Below are 18,345 nucleotides of genomic sequence, written 5' to 3' on the forward strand. Positions count from 1 at the left end.
TATTAGTCTGGAAACATATGAAATGAAAGTTAAATCTGGGAATTGAGGTCCTACAAAGGAACCAGGCCAGATGAAAGGATGTGTCATGGAGTCCCTTCCCAGATCACACCTACATTACTGTACCAGACTCCCTGTCTCCCTGGAACACTGCAGCCCTGTGCCAGTGCATTGTGAGCCAAGGAGTGGTACGTTTAGACACCTCCCAGTTAAAATAGAGATCAGCCACTGTGCAGTTGTGTAAAAAAAAATAATAAACATTCAAAAACAAACAAACAAAAAGAAAAACCATGCAGAATTGCTTTCTCATACTTCATTGCATGAAAGAGAAAAGAGGAAAAGGATTAGGTCTTTATCAGCTAGTGGCATGGTCTCTCTCTCTAAAAAGCAAGAAGGGATTTCTGTTTTTGCATCCTTACCTAATTTTTTGCCTGGACGTATAGAAACTATGTTTTTAGATGCCTTCCTTTTCCAGCCTCAGAGTACACAAGTAAGGAATAAGACAGAAATACTGCAAATGAAGGGCCCGTGCTGCTGGCTGCAGGCTGAAATCCTACACAGTTCTTCGGGAGGCCCTTCAGGCAGGCACAATGGGATCTCCTGGTGTCAGAGAGCTCTGCCTGCTGGAGGAGCACCAGGCATCCATTACATCCCAGCAACTGTGGTGTGATGCCCAGAGGGTGAATCTAGACACTTCCCCTGTTTAGACAGGCAAGGACACGGTTGCAGGTAGACCTATCAGTGTTCTCTACTTTATCTGAACCTGGCGGTCAGGGAATTAGCAGACCTTTGGCTCCTGCTGCTGTAGTACTGCTTGAACTCCTGGACACTTTAAAAAAAAAAAAAAAAAAAAAAAAGGAAAAAATATTTTTGTTATTATCCTGTTCATTATTTAAGTGGCTCAAAGGCTGAAGGGTGGCAGTTCTCTGAGCTGCACTTATTTGATGATTTGAATTATTTGTTTGTGTGACAGCGTGCAAAAAGTGTTCAGATGTGAAAGAAAGGGTTTGTTTACCTTTTTTAATGGCAAAGCCTGTGATGTACTCTGTAGCGTTCCTTACAAACAGCACAACTTTTCTTTCCCAAGTTACGTGCTCAGAATTTTGTGTTTCCCTATAAAGATGATGTAAATTAACATTGTTTTCCATGTTAGAGAAAGAAGATCAATTTATTTATTTTTATTTTTATTTTTATTTTGGTGGTAGGTGGCAGAATAGGTGGCAGATGGGAAAGAGGAAATCTTGCTGTTTTAGATTTAAGATGTATTCCATAGTAGTCAATCTAAGCAGGCTGATGCTTATCTGAAAGTGTAGCTTTTTGTATAGCTTCAGCTGTTCTATATACTCCCCGTGTATTAATGCAGTAGAATGTTTAGCAGCAGAATGAATTTGGATTTTGGGAGCTTGATTCCTGATGGGTAAATGAGAAAAGAAAATTCCTTTTTTCTCAGTGTTGCTTTTTTCAAACATAAAATTTGTGATTGGAGAGAAATTTTCCAAAATGTGGTTGGTTGTGCCAGAGAAAAATGGTATAGTGTTGTGTTCTTACAAACTGCCATTTGAATATGCAAATACTTGCATATGCACATACAAAGTCTTAGAAGATCAGTCTGGAAGCAAAACACTTTCAGGCTACGTAGGATGCAGTGCTGTTTGGAAAGCTGCTTTGGAAGGCAACAACAAGCACTTCCATTGTCAGTCCTTGCGAGTTCTGCAGTGGATCTGGTTTTAAATTAAAAAGCATAATAATCCATTCAAATTGGAAATGATGGGAACTGACGAGGACAATACTTTTGAAGCCTCGTGTACAATTAAGTAGCCCATCTTTAGAAATCAGTGAGATGATCTGAAATATTCTGTATCGGCTCCTTTCTTCTCCCAGTTTATTTCATAATAATGAAGCTCAGCCTCCTCTGATGATACATATTCGATGTTTGCCAGTGATGCTCAGCAAATGACAGCATAATCAAATGCTTCTCTATCACTCTTTTGATCCACCACCTCACCCAATAATTAAAAACAACAGAGCCATCGCCAGTGCACGTGCTGCTCTATCTCAGAGGCGATGTTTGAGTGTAAGCACTCTGAAATGGGACCTCCCTTGCTGATGACAAGAATGAGCCCTGACAACACAGACTGCAAACTGCCAGCTGGATCTTGTGGGTAGAAGGGAGGGGAAAATGCTTTTGTATTTCAGGGTGCAAAGCCTGCACCCTCCAAAGCAGGCGCAGAGCTCTGCCCTGTGGCATCAGCAGATGTGTGCCATTCTTGGTTTGATCACAGGTGTATATCCTAATGCAGTGGTCACTTTGCTTCCATAGGCTCAGCGGTTTTGCCATTTCAGCCAGCCCTCTCCCTGTCTGTTTGCTGTCATAAAAGTAGAACCACTGCTGATGCTACCATTTTCTGTTAGAAAAGAACACAGGCCATGCACCTCCATTTGCTGAGCCTGCCCTCTCTTTGTACCAGTGTCTGTTTTTCACCCAGAGCAAGCATGGAGAGTTCTCACCCATGCCCAGGCAGCACTGCAGAACACATTATCAGCCCTCTGTGCCTCCTTCACAGGATCAGCTCTCTTTGGCAACTTGAGCACGGCATAGAAGCAAATGGAGCTGCTCCTAGAGGAGCTGGCTCAGGACTTGCAGCCGTCATGGCTTCCCAGCCCAGAGCTCAGTTTTAGCAGACTGACCCTAATGCCTAAGCGCTTGACAGCACTCACAAAGCTCACAGCACACTCCTGGCATTCTGTCTTCTTTTGTTTTCGTCCTAAAATATACGTGTCACTGCTGTGTACTCATGGCAACCCAGGTTTAAAGCTATCCAGTGGTAGGAGGAATGTACATATCCCATTGTCTCTGCTGGTGGTTGTAGGATTGCATCTATCAGACAAAACTACTTATGGCCATTGAGGTTTTCTAAGGATAAAGCCTAGCAGTAGAATGACAGAGTGAGCCTTTTCCTTTTCCTCTCGCTTGGATGATATTTTTATACAATTTTATATGCAATTTTTTAAAATATCTGCTATTTTTATTGTAGGGTTCTGGTTGGAGTTTTACCAGAACTTCTGGTTGTCTACAGGCCCAGATTCTCACAAGAATATTTTCCTTCCCTTTTCTCTTTCCCCTTCTTCCCTGATTGACAAAAGCCATTGCGTTTGCAACATCAGCTTTGAGCAAAATAGCACCTAGGCCTGATCACTCTTTTAGTTGCACTGAAATCAAAGGAAGTTGCATGCAAAGTCCTGTTGGTCCCTCTGCAGCATCTGGGGCCAAAGACTAAATAATCAAGATCTCTAAGAACTCATTAAATGCAGGGTGGTTCTGCACTAGGGTAGTGCTTTCTTCCTGTGCTGTGGTGGGAGCTGCTTCCACCACGACATGATTAAAAAAAGACAGTACAGCTCTCAGCTCTCGTTGTTACTATGATGCTACCTTTTTATGGGAAAATGAATGGGCAGGTACCTCCATCAAAGGCATCTTCAGCACCGACTGTCTTCAGAAGGGAGAAGGGGTGAACATGAGGACTTATCTACCATGCAGATTTCCCTGCTCTGTGATTAGCACTTCAGTGACAGGTCCTAAATGGAATTAAGAAACATCAAACTTATTGGTAGAAGGGTTAAGGGGAGATTAACCAAATTCAAGGATCTTGGTCTTGCAAAACAATTTTAGCTCAGCTGGCATTCTGCAGGGAATTCTATGTATGTAGCTTGAACATAAACTTTAGAGTATGTTTATATTAGCAGAACTGATAATGGAGATGTCCTTTCTGAACTAAACTACAATAACCAATAGACACCTGTTCTCTAACCTTTTCCAAGGAATAGAGGCAGGTTGTTATGCTATTTTGCACCAGGGTGTGGAAAATAAATTAAAATCCCTGCCAAAAGCAAAACTCAACACATTTGCTCCTGGGACTGGGTGGGTAGGGTGATGAAAAAAACTATTTGGTTTGATGAGACTCATGGGGAAAAAAAATGCAAAACTGAAATGAATCATGCCATGTAATGCAAGTATTCTCAACTGTTCTGAGAATAATTTTAAACAATATGTATTTATTTTTAGTTCCATATTTGAAAGAAGAGGCTTGTGGTCTCTTAAATGTACAGAGCATTTTTCAACATTCCAGTTTTTCTGTAACTGAGTCCATGTATATTCATCCTATTACCAAATAAAAATGATGAGGTCTCCACTCCAGTTGAATTAAAGTTGCAGAACGGTTCATTTTGTTCTGGTGCTTTCTACATCTGGTTCAGGCATGGCACTTTCCATTTGCTTTCCCAGCCTCCAGCTGCCTGTAGAGTAATAGTAATAATTAACTTGTTTTTAAGCATGGTAGGAACATGGCTTGGACAGCATCCACTACTCACTAGAACCCCCTGTGACCAGAAGGAGTCAGTGGCATTACCTCATTTCTAAAAGCATTCCGAAGAGAACGCACGCAGCTTATTCAGGGACCCTGAGGTGAATTGCTACCTGTTTGGAGACCACACGTCAGCCTCACTGTTCTCCCTTTCTCCTGGTGACAATGACCTCTGGCTGTCAGGAGTCCTGATGTTGGCCTTCCCCCTCGTGCTGCCAGTTTCCGCACGTAAACACAAGAGATGTTCTTGAAGTCAGAGGTGCTGTGGGTGCGTGCGCTCACTCCCACTATGGTTATGAGACTGTTGGAGCTGGTTCCAAAATGAGATGTTACTTTATATTCTGAGACCTAAGAGTGTACCTCAGCCAGGGTTACGTTCTCATTTCAGCTTTCTCACCTTCCCAAAATCCAGCTTTTAAAGATGGGACATTTTTTCTTTAAATCTGAAGCGTATTTTTGAAGTGACAGCAAATGCTGTTGCCATCTTTGGTTGTCTGTGTTTCATCATTTAAATAGCGGGAAAACAGATTATCCAATAGTACATATAGCTGCCTTACAAAATTAATTGCAGGTGAAGATGGCAGTTTCACACACAGAGTAGTAGAGCCTGTTGAGGCACTGCATTGGTTCTGCTTGTGTTTGAACACAAAGATATCCCAAGTCTCTGGATCTCTTGTGAGGAGGTTGAAATCACGGCTCATAGGAGCATGTCAGTCAACAGCAACACACCGCGCTTACGCCCACTGTGATTTTTTTTTCTATGCCACTTGGAGCATGTGTATATGTCCCACAGGGCCCGTATCCTGTGTTCAGTGTTGCTTACCAACTTCCTTTCACAGCATTTCAACTGCATCTCTGCATACCACCTTCTACAAAGTATTCTTATGCCAGGGGTAAAATTAGCTTAGGCCACAGGCAGACTTAGGAGGCAGCTGTGAACTAGAATTTTCCCATACCATTGCTGTTTTTCTATTTGATCTTTTGCTTAAAAAAGGAAAAGTCATGGTAAAACAGTGGCAGAACTAAGCCATTCTCTCCAAGGAAGTTGTACAGTTCACAGACATTTAATACAACCCTGAAAGGCTTCATGCATTCCTTCTTTCTTGAAATTCCAGCTTTAATTCATTCCTTGCCTCTCTGAGAGGTTCACCGCTATTGATTTTCTGACAAACATTCAGTGTGGTCATCCCTGTATCTGCTCATATTATGTCCTACTGGCTTAATTTGATTCCTAATTTACATTCAGTCCCGCAAGTATATGTGAATATATTTCTGAAAGATACTGGGGGGTTTTTATGTTGTTGACTGATCTTCGAATCAAAAATCCAGCCTGTCACATTAGCATGAGAGGAAAAAAATTTGTTTGGAAATGACATCTAATGATCTGGATGACTTAACTTCACTTGCACATACAGTACCGGAGTTGCTTCCTTGCTGTGTATGGCCAGTGGTAGAAATGTCCTGAGCCATTGCCAACCAGTGCTTCCCTAAGTGAGGTCAGCCTCTTGCTGAAACACCACAGAGCAAGGTAAGTGCTGCGTAACTGTCTTCAGACCCACCCTGGACAATAACACGGGTCTGTGCCACTTTTATGAGGGCATGGAGACAGCTGAAGAGAAAGCTCTCTGAGATGTGGCAGTGGTCCGTGGAGCCAAAGGTTTGGAAACTCAGTATTGCTGTGGAACTGCCAGGATGACCACGCAAAGTTGGTAAGTGACAAACAGAAGAAAATGTTTCATGTTCTCTTGATTGAAAGGTCTCCTGAAGTGAGGTTATTTGCCACATCTCGTGGGGAAGTTATCCCAGCATAAAACCACTGAAAAGAATGGCAGAAAGAGGACACCAAACACCTGGCAGTGGTAGCAGCACTACAAAAAAGGCATTTTTGTGGCTAGCGGGGACTACCATTCATCCACCTCTGCTGAAACCATTCTTTCTCTTTCAAGGTCCAGCACGACTTTCGGGGGGCTCACTGGGCTCCAGTTCCTCAGCAAGCCGCCTCACACTGCCAGGTCAGTCAGTACCACCTTGCTCCAAGCTGCTCTGGATGGAGGCACTCAGAGTCCCTGCCGCTGGGGAGATGGGCATAAACTGGTGACTGTTGTGTATGGCATGAAAAAAGTTAAACCTATTCACTGGGTTCAACAAATGAACTGTTGTTTTTAAAGATCTTCACCTCATTTCATTTGGTTTTAAACAGGTATCTTATGTTTTGTGGCTCACAGTGCAGGCTCCACAGACAGTCTTAATTCACTGAGGAAATTAACTTGGGCCTTTCTGATGGCTGCTGACAGAAAAAAGCGAAGCTGTTTTGTCTACAGAAGTGTGGATTTTTTTGTGCTCTTCTCATCTCCCACACGCTGCTGTTGATATTTCACCACGACAGCCATTTTTTTATTCTCTTCAGCTTTGTCTGACAAAAGCATCAGAATCAAAGGAGGGGAATACAGAGCAGTTATATAAAATAATAGCTTAGTTTGGAGAAATTGTCAAGATACTTTCTTGTCATGGGCATTACACAAGGGAATTCATGTATGCGTAATTCACAGTCATTGAAAGAAAGGGTAAAACTGTAGGAAGTCAACAAGAAATCACCAAGAAAGAATCTCAGGGAAAGTGCCGTAAAAAGTTCTGCTGAGGCTATTTTTGTCAGTGGCTACTGTGCCAGCAGGTGAGGTATGGTGTGGCTTCATACAGAGACACCAACGTGCCCTCGTGTATTGCTGTGCTGTATTGGCTCTCCAAGATGTTCCTCACGTGATGCGTTTCTGTGGCCACCACCTTGGCAGACTGTTTTGCCAAACAGAGCTGTAGCCATTGCCTGTGTGTCCCTGAGGAAAAGAGAGGGTAGAAGTGTCAGAGAGTTCACAATAACATTATTTTTTTCAAAACATTTTTTCTTAGTGAAACCATGTGCTCTGTGCAGCACTCTCCTGTTCAAAAACAAAAGACAATTATGGAAGCTAACATTTAAACCTCTGGGCAGAATGGTCCCACAGGAACTCCCAGGAAACCCCAGACAGTTTTAGAAAGAAAGTGCAGTCAGTAAATAGCACAAATGCATCCTCTTCTCCTTGGTAGCACCTTGCCATTGGCAGTGGCAATAAGTGTGAGCTGTGTGTATTGCCTGTTTCTTAGCAGTGGTTAAATTCTTGTATTTATGTCCATGGGGCAGCTACTACTTTGGATGTTTTCTCCCAGAATGTTCTTGCAGGTGGTATTTAGAGGTCTTGTTCTTTGGAGATTTTTCTTTTCCCAAAGAAGAAAACACCATGTATTTTCAAAGGAAAAAATGTGGAATCAAACGTTCTTGTCAAACTCTAGCCATAACTTGCAGCTAATGTAAACAGGTCTAATTTCAAAACAAGCACACTTTTTATATGTTTTGGCACAGGTCCCTTCTTCATTTTTAACAAGCAATGTTTACGAATTATTATTTAATCCATTTTTCCAGTGCTGTATCACTTTCAATCAATCAGTCCTTTAATGAATACCTGCAAACATCAAATCCCTTTTATGTGTAACACTTCTCATCCTACAGACCACCAAAGGAATAGGAAAGTTGAGAATATAGTGCAGAAGGGAGGGTTTGCCATAAGATATCAGGTACAGTCCCTTCTTTACTGCTGACTTGCTAGGCAACCTTGCTCGAGTGGCTCTTGTGTGCCCCAATTTACTTGTCTGATCAAGGGATCTGTTAACCGGCCAGATAAGGAAACCAGTAGGGAAGATGCTTTATGGGAGAGAACCAGTCAACCCAGTAGCATCCCATCTTTGCTAAAGGACACTTTGTGCCAGTTCTGCCTCACTTGCAGCACACACTGTGACAATCTCATGTTGTAATGATGTAAAGGTGCCTTCAGGCTGGCCATGTAGGGAAATCAGGACCTGTGTTTTGATTTTCTCTTTGTTAAAGATGTCCCACCTTAGTGTATGTGCAAGCATTAATCAGGGATTCAGGTGTTTTCTCTATTTGGCTGTTGAACACTGGAACCATCCTGCATGTGCCCTGTTACTGTGGCTTACAGCACAAATTATTTACTCTGAGACAGTAAGCAAATCAGCCCTTTCTATGCAGCTATTCAAAAGAGGTGACGAGAACCAGAAAACAGTGCCATATTTTCCATTTATATAGCCCAGTGATGCATTTTGTTTACAGCCTTTAAGGTGCTGGTTTGTTTATGCCCTGTATGATCACATTTCAGGCGGGTTGCTTCTGCTGGAGGCAGCCACTAATTAATGTGTAGTTAAGAAACTGTGTGCTGTAAATACACGCACACACAATTTTCTATTTGAGAAAATGTTACTGTCTTGCTGTTCTTCCTTTGCATCTCATGCAGTGTCTTGAGAAAGAACAAGAAGCTTTGTTTTGTTGGATTTAGTCACTTCTGAGGAAGGGAGGCTGACAAGAAGAGGCCATGCAGACACATGAACCATTTACCTCTTTGCCAGCCAGCTGGTTGCTCGTACCCATCACCAACTTTTTAATCTGCCAGGTAATAACCCCAGGAGGTCACACAGCTGGGCAAGGTTTATGAGGTTAAGCAGCTGTGTATGGGAGGCCTGCCAAGGCTCCCAGCAGCAGCCAAGGTTCTTGGAACCAGAGAAATTTCTAGCTGCCCTCCCTTCCAGTCTTATCAGAAGTCTCTCAGACCCACAGGCTGTACTTCTACTCTTCTGTAATGCAACCCAACTAGCAGAACAGTATTTGAAGGTCAGCTTTTTCTCCCTCCATTTTACAGATTTCACACCCCCTCCAGAACTGCCGATTTTATACATATATGTATGTTTTATATATCTGTGTATGCATATATAGATATATGTATATTTGATACAGGACAAGTGGGAAAGCTGAGAAGTAGGAATTCTTTATTTCATTTGAATTTTTGATTCATTTATTTGGCTACAGAGCTGCAGCAAACTGATACATTACAGAAACTTCAGAGTATGAAGATATGAGTCCATACCTCGTTAAAGGCTAGTTTCATTCACTGGAACATTTTAAAGAGAAGAAAAGTCTGACATTGTCATTGGGGATAGGGTTCCTTCCCCATGTGCTTCTCTTCTGAGTACACAGAAAACTAATGCAGCACGTGGTAGCTACCACCCGTCTGCTACAAGCTGAAGCACATCTTCATATTCTTGAAAGTTGGATCTTGTGCTACATTATCAGTCAGGAACTTGCAGAGTTCGGGTTGTCACATAAGGTTTGGTGATAATGTAGGAGATAGCTGGGCTTGGGGGAAAGCACAATATGTGTTCAAGTCAGTAGATTCAAAACCATATCTGGACAGAAGAATCTCATCCTTAGTTATTAAACCCTCAGCTATTTCATAGAATCATAGAGTTGCTCAGGTTGGAAAAGACTCTCAAGATCATCAAGTTCAACCCCAACCTAGCCATACTACCCAAACCCTCGCAACCTACCACTAAATCATGTCCCTGAGCTCCACATTCAAATGATTTTTAAACACACTCAGAGATGGTGACTCAACCATCTCCCTGGGGAGCCTATTCCTGTGCTTAACGACCCTTCCTATAAAGAAATTTTTCCTGATTTCCAACCTAAAACTCCCCTGGCGCAACGTGAGGCCATTTCCCCTCATCCTGTCATCTGTCACCAGTGAGAAGAGACCAAACCCGCTCTCACTGTAATCACTTTTCAGGTATTTGAAATGAGCAATAAGGTCTCTCCTCAGCCTCTTCTTCCCCAGACTAAACAGCCCCAGTTCCTTTAGTCTCTCCTCATCGGGCATATTCTCCAAGCCCTTCATAAGCCTTGTTGCCCTTCTTTGGGCCTGTTCCAGCACCTCAGTATCCTTTCTGCATTGATATGCCCAAAACTGAACACAGTACTTGAGGTGAGGCCACATCAGTGCTGAGTACAGGGGCAGGATTACTTCCCCAGTCCTGCTCACCACACCATGCCTGATACAAGCCAGGATGCCATTGGAATTCTTGGCCACCTGAGCACACTGCTGGCTCATATTTAACTGACTGTCAGTACAGCATACTCCTTTTCTGTCAGACAGCTTTCCAGACACTCCTCCCCAAGCCTGTAGGGTTGTCTGGGGTTGTTGTGACCAAGATGCAGGATCCGACACTTGGTCCTATTGAAACTCATACAGTTTGCCTCAGCTCATCAATCCAGTCTATCCAGGTCCCTCTGTAGTGCCTTTCTACCCTCCAACAGAATTCCCTCCCAACTTGATGTCCTCTGCAAATTTACTGATGGTGCACTCAATCCCCTTGTCAAGATCGTTAATAAAGATGTTAAATAGAAACAGCCCCAGTACTGAGCCCTGGGGGACACCACTCATGACTGGCCACCAACTGGATTTAACTCCACTGATGACAACTCTTTGGGCCCAGCCATCCAGCCAGTGTTTCACCTAGCGGAGCATACGCCCATCCAAACCATGGACAGCCAGCTTCTTCATGAAGATGTTGTAGGGGACAGTGTCAAAGGTTTTACTGAAGTCCAGGTAGACTACATCAGCATCCATCAATTTCCATAGTGACTCCACAAGAAGTAGATGTCTTTGGACTCTCTCCCTGAGGTGTCCCATTAGAGAAAACAGTGAATGTTGTATCAGCATGCAGATATTTTAACATTCCCAGGAAACTAATTCTCACCAAGTTTAGAACATTTCTTGAGCATTTGAGTGTCTCTAAGGAAATATCGTCACAGTTCTCTTATTCCTTTGTCCTGCAGATTCTCCTGTTAATTACAATACAAAACCTGCTTTGTTGACAAAGAAGGTAAAAAGGTGAAAGAGGAAGCCCTCCTGAGTATAATCCTTGGATTTAACAGCAGAATAGACAATAACGAACATCAGGTTCCCTGATTTTCCTGAATCATCTCCCATTAAAAATGCTCAATTAAGTAATGCCCTTCCTTCACTGATGAATTATTTAGCTAAATAAGTGAATCTCCTTAAAGAATAAAAAAGCAGTATTCCTGTATTCCTCCCCCTATGACTTTCTTCATCCTGCCTGCAGAGTAGTTAAGGCAAAAGTTGTCATAGCTCCCCAGGGGACTGAGACATGAGGGGAGGTGGCAGAAGTTCTGTCTTCAGGATGTTCCTGCAGGCCACTGGCTCCAAGTGGTTTGGCAAGGAAACATTTCCCTGCCTTGTCCATGCTGTGCCTAGGGCTTTTTAGTGCTTGCCTGGCTGGAGAGAAGTACTTCTGTCTGCACCAAGCTGTGTCCCAGACACTTTCTCCCCCAGCGCCTCTACAGAGCCCCTCATTAGACAAGGACACTTGAGAGAGGCAGCAGTACTTCATCCTTATCCTTATCCTCAACTGGACATGTTGTCTTGTAGAGCCTCCTCCAGTGCTGCTGCTGTCAAGGAAGTGAGGCATGCGTCACTATTGGGCCTCCCTTTGTGCAGAAGTGTTGAGCTGTTGTGGAGAGCTCATGGTAGGGGACTGCCACCAGCCTGGGGGCAGACATGGGAGCTGAGCAGCCCTTATGGGTTTTCTCCCTACCACTCTCCTGCTCTCTTCCCTGCTGTTTTTCGTTTCCCTCCAGTACTAAGTACCAGCAGTGACCATTCAAATCCCATTTGGAGACGTGGCTGTCCAGCTGATTGTGTTCTTAATTTTTTTCTGAACTATTTCCCAGCAGGTGCTCTGAGTAAAAACGATCTATTCATTCAGTGACCATAGCGATGACATTAAAGAAATGAGCATTTCAATGGCTTTTTTTGAAGAGATGCGCCTAATGAATGAGTAGAAATGTTTATATCTGCTTTAAAATGCTTGAAAAGGAAAATGATATTAATGTTTTGCTTTATCTTATTTTCTGGTCAGATTGGAAATACTTTGTAATAGTGAAGTGTTGCTATAACAACTTCTAACAGTTTGAAATACTCAAGGTGATGATACTGTTTTGGAACCCACATTAATTCTCACCTTGAGTACTGTGTTCAGTTTTAGACCCCTCACTACAAGACACTGAGGCCCTGGAACGTGTCCAGAGAAGGGCAATGAAACTGGTGAGGGTCTGGAGCCCAAGTCTTATGAGGAGCAGCTGAGGGAGCTGGGATTGTTCAGTCTGGAGAAGAGGAGGCTCAGGGGAGACCTCATTGCACTCTACAACTTCCTGAAGGGAGGCTGTGATGAGGAGGGGTTTGGCCTCTTCTCCCGGGCAACAAACAGGACCCGAGGAAATGGCCACGACAAGTTGTACCAGAGGAGGTTTAGGTTAGACATACGGAAAACTTTTTATCTCAGAGAGTGGTCAGGCACTGGAATGGCCTGCCCAGGGAGGTGGTGGAGTCACTGTCCCTGGCTGTGTTCAAGAGGAGTATGGATAAGGAGCTACGAGATATGGTTTAGTGGCTTGTGGTAGCAACACAATGAGAGGACAGTTGGACTAGATGATCTTGTAGGTCCTTTCCAACCTTGTGATTCTATGATTCTATGATTAACCATAATTTTCTCCCTGCTGCAGCAAGGCCAAAACCATTGCAGATCCGAACAGTGTTGAAACTGAAGGAGATTCAGTGGAACAAAGAACTTTCCAGCTAAAATTCTGACATAATTCCTGTGTACTATGGCGATCCCATCCCTTGGGTGCAAGCTGAGATGTGAAATGCTCACTGTGCTCAACCAGCATGGGGCAAACTCTTCAGTAAACTGTTTTATCCTCTTCAACTCTGTGAAACTGAAGGTTTTAGCCTGACTGTGCTGTCAATTCAGCAGCTCCTCCTACAAGTAATTGGGTTTTGATGAGCTCAGTAATTGGTGTTACCCAGTGGGTGCATGGCACGTTTTAGCTTCAGTTAAGAAAGCAGAACTTGGGTACTTTGGTACCCTTGTGTTTTTTTTTTTTTTTTTAAATTCGTGGATGAAATGCTTTAACTGTGGCAAATTTGATCACCTGCCCTTCTCTATATGTGCCTCCACTTCCAAATGAGACTTTCATGCATTAGCTACAGCTCCTTCTAGGAGCATCCATCACTGCTCATATAAAAAGAACAGCTTCTGGTGTAGTGCCTCAAGCTATTAATCTGTCTAATGTTCTGTGGTTTGTAGTTGGCTGTTTTTGTGTTATGCATGGGAGAGGACAGATGAGGAAATAAACTTTTTTTCCTTCACATAAACATTTGTACAAGGTGAAGTTTTTTTTCTCTGACACCTGTTAGTTGGTCTGCTATAAAAATGTTTGTAGGTGTCCTCAAATCCTGCCCCACTTTAACTCAGAATTTGCAGTTAAACCTAAGGCATATCATATTCAACATACAAGGATTTGACAAAAACCAGGAAGCAGATAAAGAGCATTATGTTCCCTTCTGCAGCTCTGTTTGAAAGTACAGACACTACCTAAAGATATGTGCATCTCTCATGAAGGGCACAGAGTGGTACAAGGATGGCAGCCCTTAATTGCAGTGTTGCAAGCAGAACCCAAGGACCAGTGTTGGGTGAAATGTTCTTAGCAGTCTACACAGTGAATTAAACACCTTTTTCATTTGCAGTTGTCTATTAAGCAGTAAGTTTTGCGTTCCTTAATATTTGTGATTATTCTTATACCTTAAGCAAATCACGGCATAATGTAGGGCGCATGTTTTCATCAAGCAGCAAGAGGGAGTCCTGACCTCCCTCAAAAACCAGGAGAACTGCATCAAAGAAGGGATTAGAGGAGATACAGTGTGGATGGCATCCTAGCAAAATCCATGGTTTGCATGGCTGCTGTGCTGGGTTGTACACACTGCTGGTCAGGATAAAGTGGGGTTAAAACACCCTTAGCTTCCATGCTTAATCAGTGTCTGAACATCGCTGAAATAAGCTCTATGTACATGTTGCTGCTTGTGTAACTGTTCTAGTCTACAATGACACTATTCAAAAAACTATTCTTTACTTCCATTTTCTGAGATCCATAAAGTATAGAGACTCACAAAAATCCTATTAGTTAAGTATTTTCATTTTCATTTCTATTTTAAAATGGAGAAACTAGATGAATATAATAGTTCAGGTCACATGAAAAGTCAGTGAGAAACCAGGGAAATGAGCTCTGGAGTCTTAAGAGAGAGTCTTCTCCTCAGCATCGTCTACCTTGAGTCAGTAAAGCCTAATGAAATCCAATGGTGCAGACTCCCTTTATCAGCTCCCATACAAGTCTGACAAATGGCACTGTCAGTGTCCTGGTTAAATCCCTTGTATTTATTAGCCAAGTCATCTCTGCTGACAACAACTCCAGTAAACATTCTCCCATGCTGAGCAATGGAAAATCTAATAGCTGTTTGGCTGAATCCATGCTGACTAGAGAAAATGAAATGAATCTGGAAAGTGAATTTGCCTTAAAGAACAGTAACTCACCTAATGGATAGTCTGAATCTTAATGAATGTCAGTCTAGACTAGTTGAGGACATGAAAGAACATGCCTATGCAGAAATATGGATGTGTATTTCTACAGTTTATAAAATGCATACTTTTTTTGTTTCCCAAGACATTTTGTCATAGTTATTCACTTGAGGACTTTAACAAGATGAGGCTGAGACTGTGTGTTAGTATCTGATGTCAGCTAGCTCACACAGGCGAATCTTCTTTCACTTCATAGGATTCATGCTGAGAGCAATGACTTTTTTGAAGTGCTTATCAGGCCAACTATTGTCTTATTACTTGGCTGTTTTACAAGGCCTCAGATCCACCTGTTCCTGAGCTCTGGGAAAAAATGGTCTCTGTCCAGATTTATTGCCTCAAAATCATCTTGTTCAATTAATCATATTTTGAAGACAATTAAGTTTTTAGCTATCTACATGAAGACGGGTAGGAAAAAAAAGGTTGCTTCCTCCTTCAGACTTCTAGGAACTTTCATCTTCTGTCTAAACTGTTGTTTCTTACCCTTGAGAACATTCCTTGGGATTCACCTGTATTGGTTTGGGACTCTGGGATGTCTGAATAAGGACATGATTTCAAGATCAGGTATTCTGAAATGCTTAATGGCCCAGATTTCAATGTTGAAGATGTCTATTATTCAGTCTAGAGTCTTACATCTATATTTATAACGCACATTTCACATCTTTTTGCATTCCTGAACTTTCTTCTAACCCTCTGTATCAATCCATTAACCCAAGAGTGTATTGACAACCAAGCCAGAAATCCTCTGTCACGCAGACAGTCAGTGCTGAGCAGAATTAATTTCTAGCCCGCCAGTGAGTGAATGCTTAGCATAGTAACCATTGTTCTTGCTTTATCACTGACAGCCATCAAACCTCAGCTGTGTCACCTCGAGAGGCCCACCCACAGCTCAGGACCCTATTTCCCAGCCTTCCACAAGAAATCAGAGGAACATCCTGTGAGGTATAAGCTCCTTGACCAAAGGGGAAGGATGAAAAAGATCCAAAACATTTCTCAGAGCTGGACTAGGAAATAGCAAAAGAGCTGAAGAGGCATCTGGAATGAAGCTCCTCACGGGCAGTGAAGGATGTTGTGCAACCACTGCACAGGCCAGACTGCATTGCATTGTACAGCAGCTGTTAATCCTAGATAAATGCAAGTGTGTGATTTATCTAAATATAATGAACATTTTCCTAGAAATGTTCTCAATAGCCTTATTTTTAAAGCATACACTCACCTAGTAATAAAATATTGGACTGTTACCTTAAAATGTAATTGTGTACCACTGTTTCCTGTCAAATTAAGAAAGCCAATGCTTTTTTAGATTGCTGAGCTTGTTAAAATGTTCTCACTGTGACTTGCTGCCTAGCACAGGTAGGACACCTCCTATTTCAGACAGCACAGGAAAGATTTTCCTAGCCAAATTGAATGTTCTCCTGCTATAATGTGGTAGGTGCTCAGGAGAATGAAAGTAGTAAACTGAAGTACAAATTGTTTCACTCACTAGGGAAAAGAAGACACAGCAGGACATTAAAATTGTGCCTTGTGACCTCAGCTGTATTTTTAATAGCACAACCTTCTGTGGCGTTAATTGATCTGAGCGAGATCCCATGTGTTCTTGTGGTGCGCAGCATCCCATGGACCCGAGATGCTTCACTCTGTGAAGGAGTTGCTTTTGTTCCTACATTTTACACTGTGAGAAACAGTGGCCAATAACTCCCTTTCTTCTTCATGCCCCTGGTGATTTACCTCCCCTTCCAGCTGAGGATGTCTGTTCTGTTTCTACTGTCCTCACAAGGAAACCTACTCTACCTTTTGTCTTTCCTGCTGAACTTCTCTATATCTTCTTTTAATCTCTCTTTGAGAGGGCCTGCACTGCACATGATACTCATAATGCAGGTATACCAGAAATTCTGCCAATTACACTGAAGTAAGCTTCCTCTTCTCCTTCTCCTTCTTCTTTTTTTTCTTTTTTCTTTTTTACCTTACTTCCTTCATTTCTCTGCCTTGCTTGTCTTCTTCTTCACCTTTTCCAAACCACATCTTCTGGATAAGCACAGTTAATAGCAGAGAGTTTAATTCCCCCGTACTACAAAGGCTGGCCATTTTATGCCTTCCCCACCCCTCCATTGTTAACCAGTTATTTATCCATGTAAAGTTCATATGCTAAGATCTTTTCTCAGTCATTGACAGATCAGTAGCTTTGACAGCAGGACCTTCTCAACATGTCTTCTGGAAATCCCTGTGGGCTCCTCCAGGGAACTCTCAAAATATCTCTGAGGCAGGCTTTCTCCTGTAAAACCTGCACTGATCTCTCTGTTGTATCTACGGCTGCATCTACTAATTCTATTGTTCATATTTCCTAAAAGTTTGTTCATTGTGAAATCATATTCTGATATATATATCTCAGAATGTCCAACATCAAAACTGCACCAGTATATGTAAGTAACACTGCACTATGAGAGTTACAGCACAACATAGCTGGTTGTTGCATGAGCAGATCTGGGGCATCCTCTCCTGTCTGTTAGAGGTCACTGCAATTCCAGGTGTACTTGCCCTGAGTAGCATCTTTCCACAGAGTTTTCCTAGAAATGTCCACAAAATTGGTGAATACAGCAGACAGCTGACCAAGCACTCTGATGTCCCTGTGTCACTTGTTTTTGTCTGCTTGTTTGATATTTGTGGCATTGACCTTAAGCACCATCAGAACTCATGACTCTAGCAGCCAGTCTGGATTACTGCCTAAACTGAATGCAAAGAGGAATGCACTTCAAAGCCATCTGTTTATGAAATGGGAATATATCTCTAGGAATTTCTTGAGAATTATATTTTGCTGTAGAGTACCCTGAAGTGTTTTACATAAGCAGGCTGTATGGAAACTCAAAATTATACTATTCTCCCAAACACATTTTCTGTCTGTGTCGTTTCCTTTACTTCAGGACAATTTACCAGCTAACATAGTCGTGTGCCATCAACATCTTAAATTGAGTTGTTTTTTGTCTTTACTCTCCTGACTCACACTCTCTCGTTTGCCATGAAGCAGAGATAAGCTGCAATCTTGGTTTTATTGCTGGGTAGTGAAGGCACAGGGAAATGAACTGATTTGCCTGAGCCACGCAGGGAGTATGTGTGGCTGCTAGAAACTTAATCCGGTTCTGATCAGATTCTTCTTTTCTCACATTCTTCTTCAACCAAACTCACGCTGAACTGTGTTGCTCTTTAATGGAGTCCCCTCTAGAAAGTCAATATATTCACCTGAGTGGCTTAAAGGGGTTTTATGTTTCATTTTTCCTGGAGCTAGGGTAGGTGAAGAATGCTGGCAGATTGTGATTTACATTGGAAAGATGTCTCATGATGTCCCTCCCCTCTTCCAAAGCTTCCTGCTCTAGGTCTAATAAGTACTTTAAAGAGGGGGAGAAAGGATGTTTGTGCAGACTGCTCCTTGAAAATGTTGGGTACATCATGAAAGCTACTCCTAAGGGAAACTGGTTGTGTTAATGGCATCCAGCGTGGTGCACTGAATGTATGGTTGGAGAGGATGCGCTCTTCTGCTCAGTCCAACCCTGCCATCTAGCGTACACCAAAGGGAAATTTTCTAGCTATGAACTTTAGAAGGGAAATAAGTCTTATTTGAGGGAGG

At 42.5% G+C, this 18,345-nt stretch overlaps 1 protein-coding gene across 1 annotated transcript in view; it reads left to right on the forward strand.

Moving 5' to 3' along the window:
* The window catches only part of PDE1C (phosphodiesterase 1C), a 295,579-nt gene extending 277,966 nt beyond the window's left edge, over nucleotides 1-17,613 (forward strand). Inside the window, 2 exon segments of the mRNA XM_046938139.1 lie at nucleotides 6,305-6,370; nucleotides 15,572-17,613. Of these exon segments, the coding sequence (XP_046794095.1) occupies nucleotides 6,305-6,370; nucleotides 15,572-15,741 (236 nt within the window). The 3' untranslated portion in view covers nucleotides 15,742-17,613.
* Nucleotides 17,614-18,345: the final 732 nt, after the last annotated feature.

Source organism: Gallus gallus, chromosome 2 (assembly GCF_016699485.2).
Source record: "Gallus gallus isolate bGalGal1 chromosome 2, bGalGal1.mat.broiler.GRCg7b, whole genome shotgun sequence".
NCBI classification, from domain to species: Eukaryota; Metazoa; Chordata; class Aves; order Galliformes; family Phasianidae; genus Gallus; species Gallus gallus.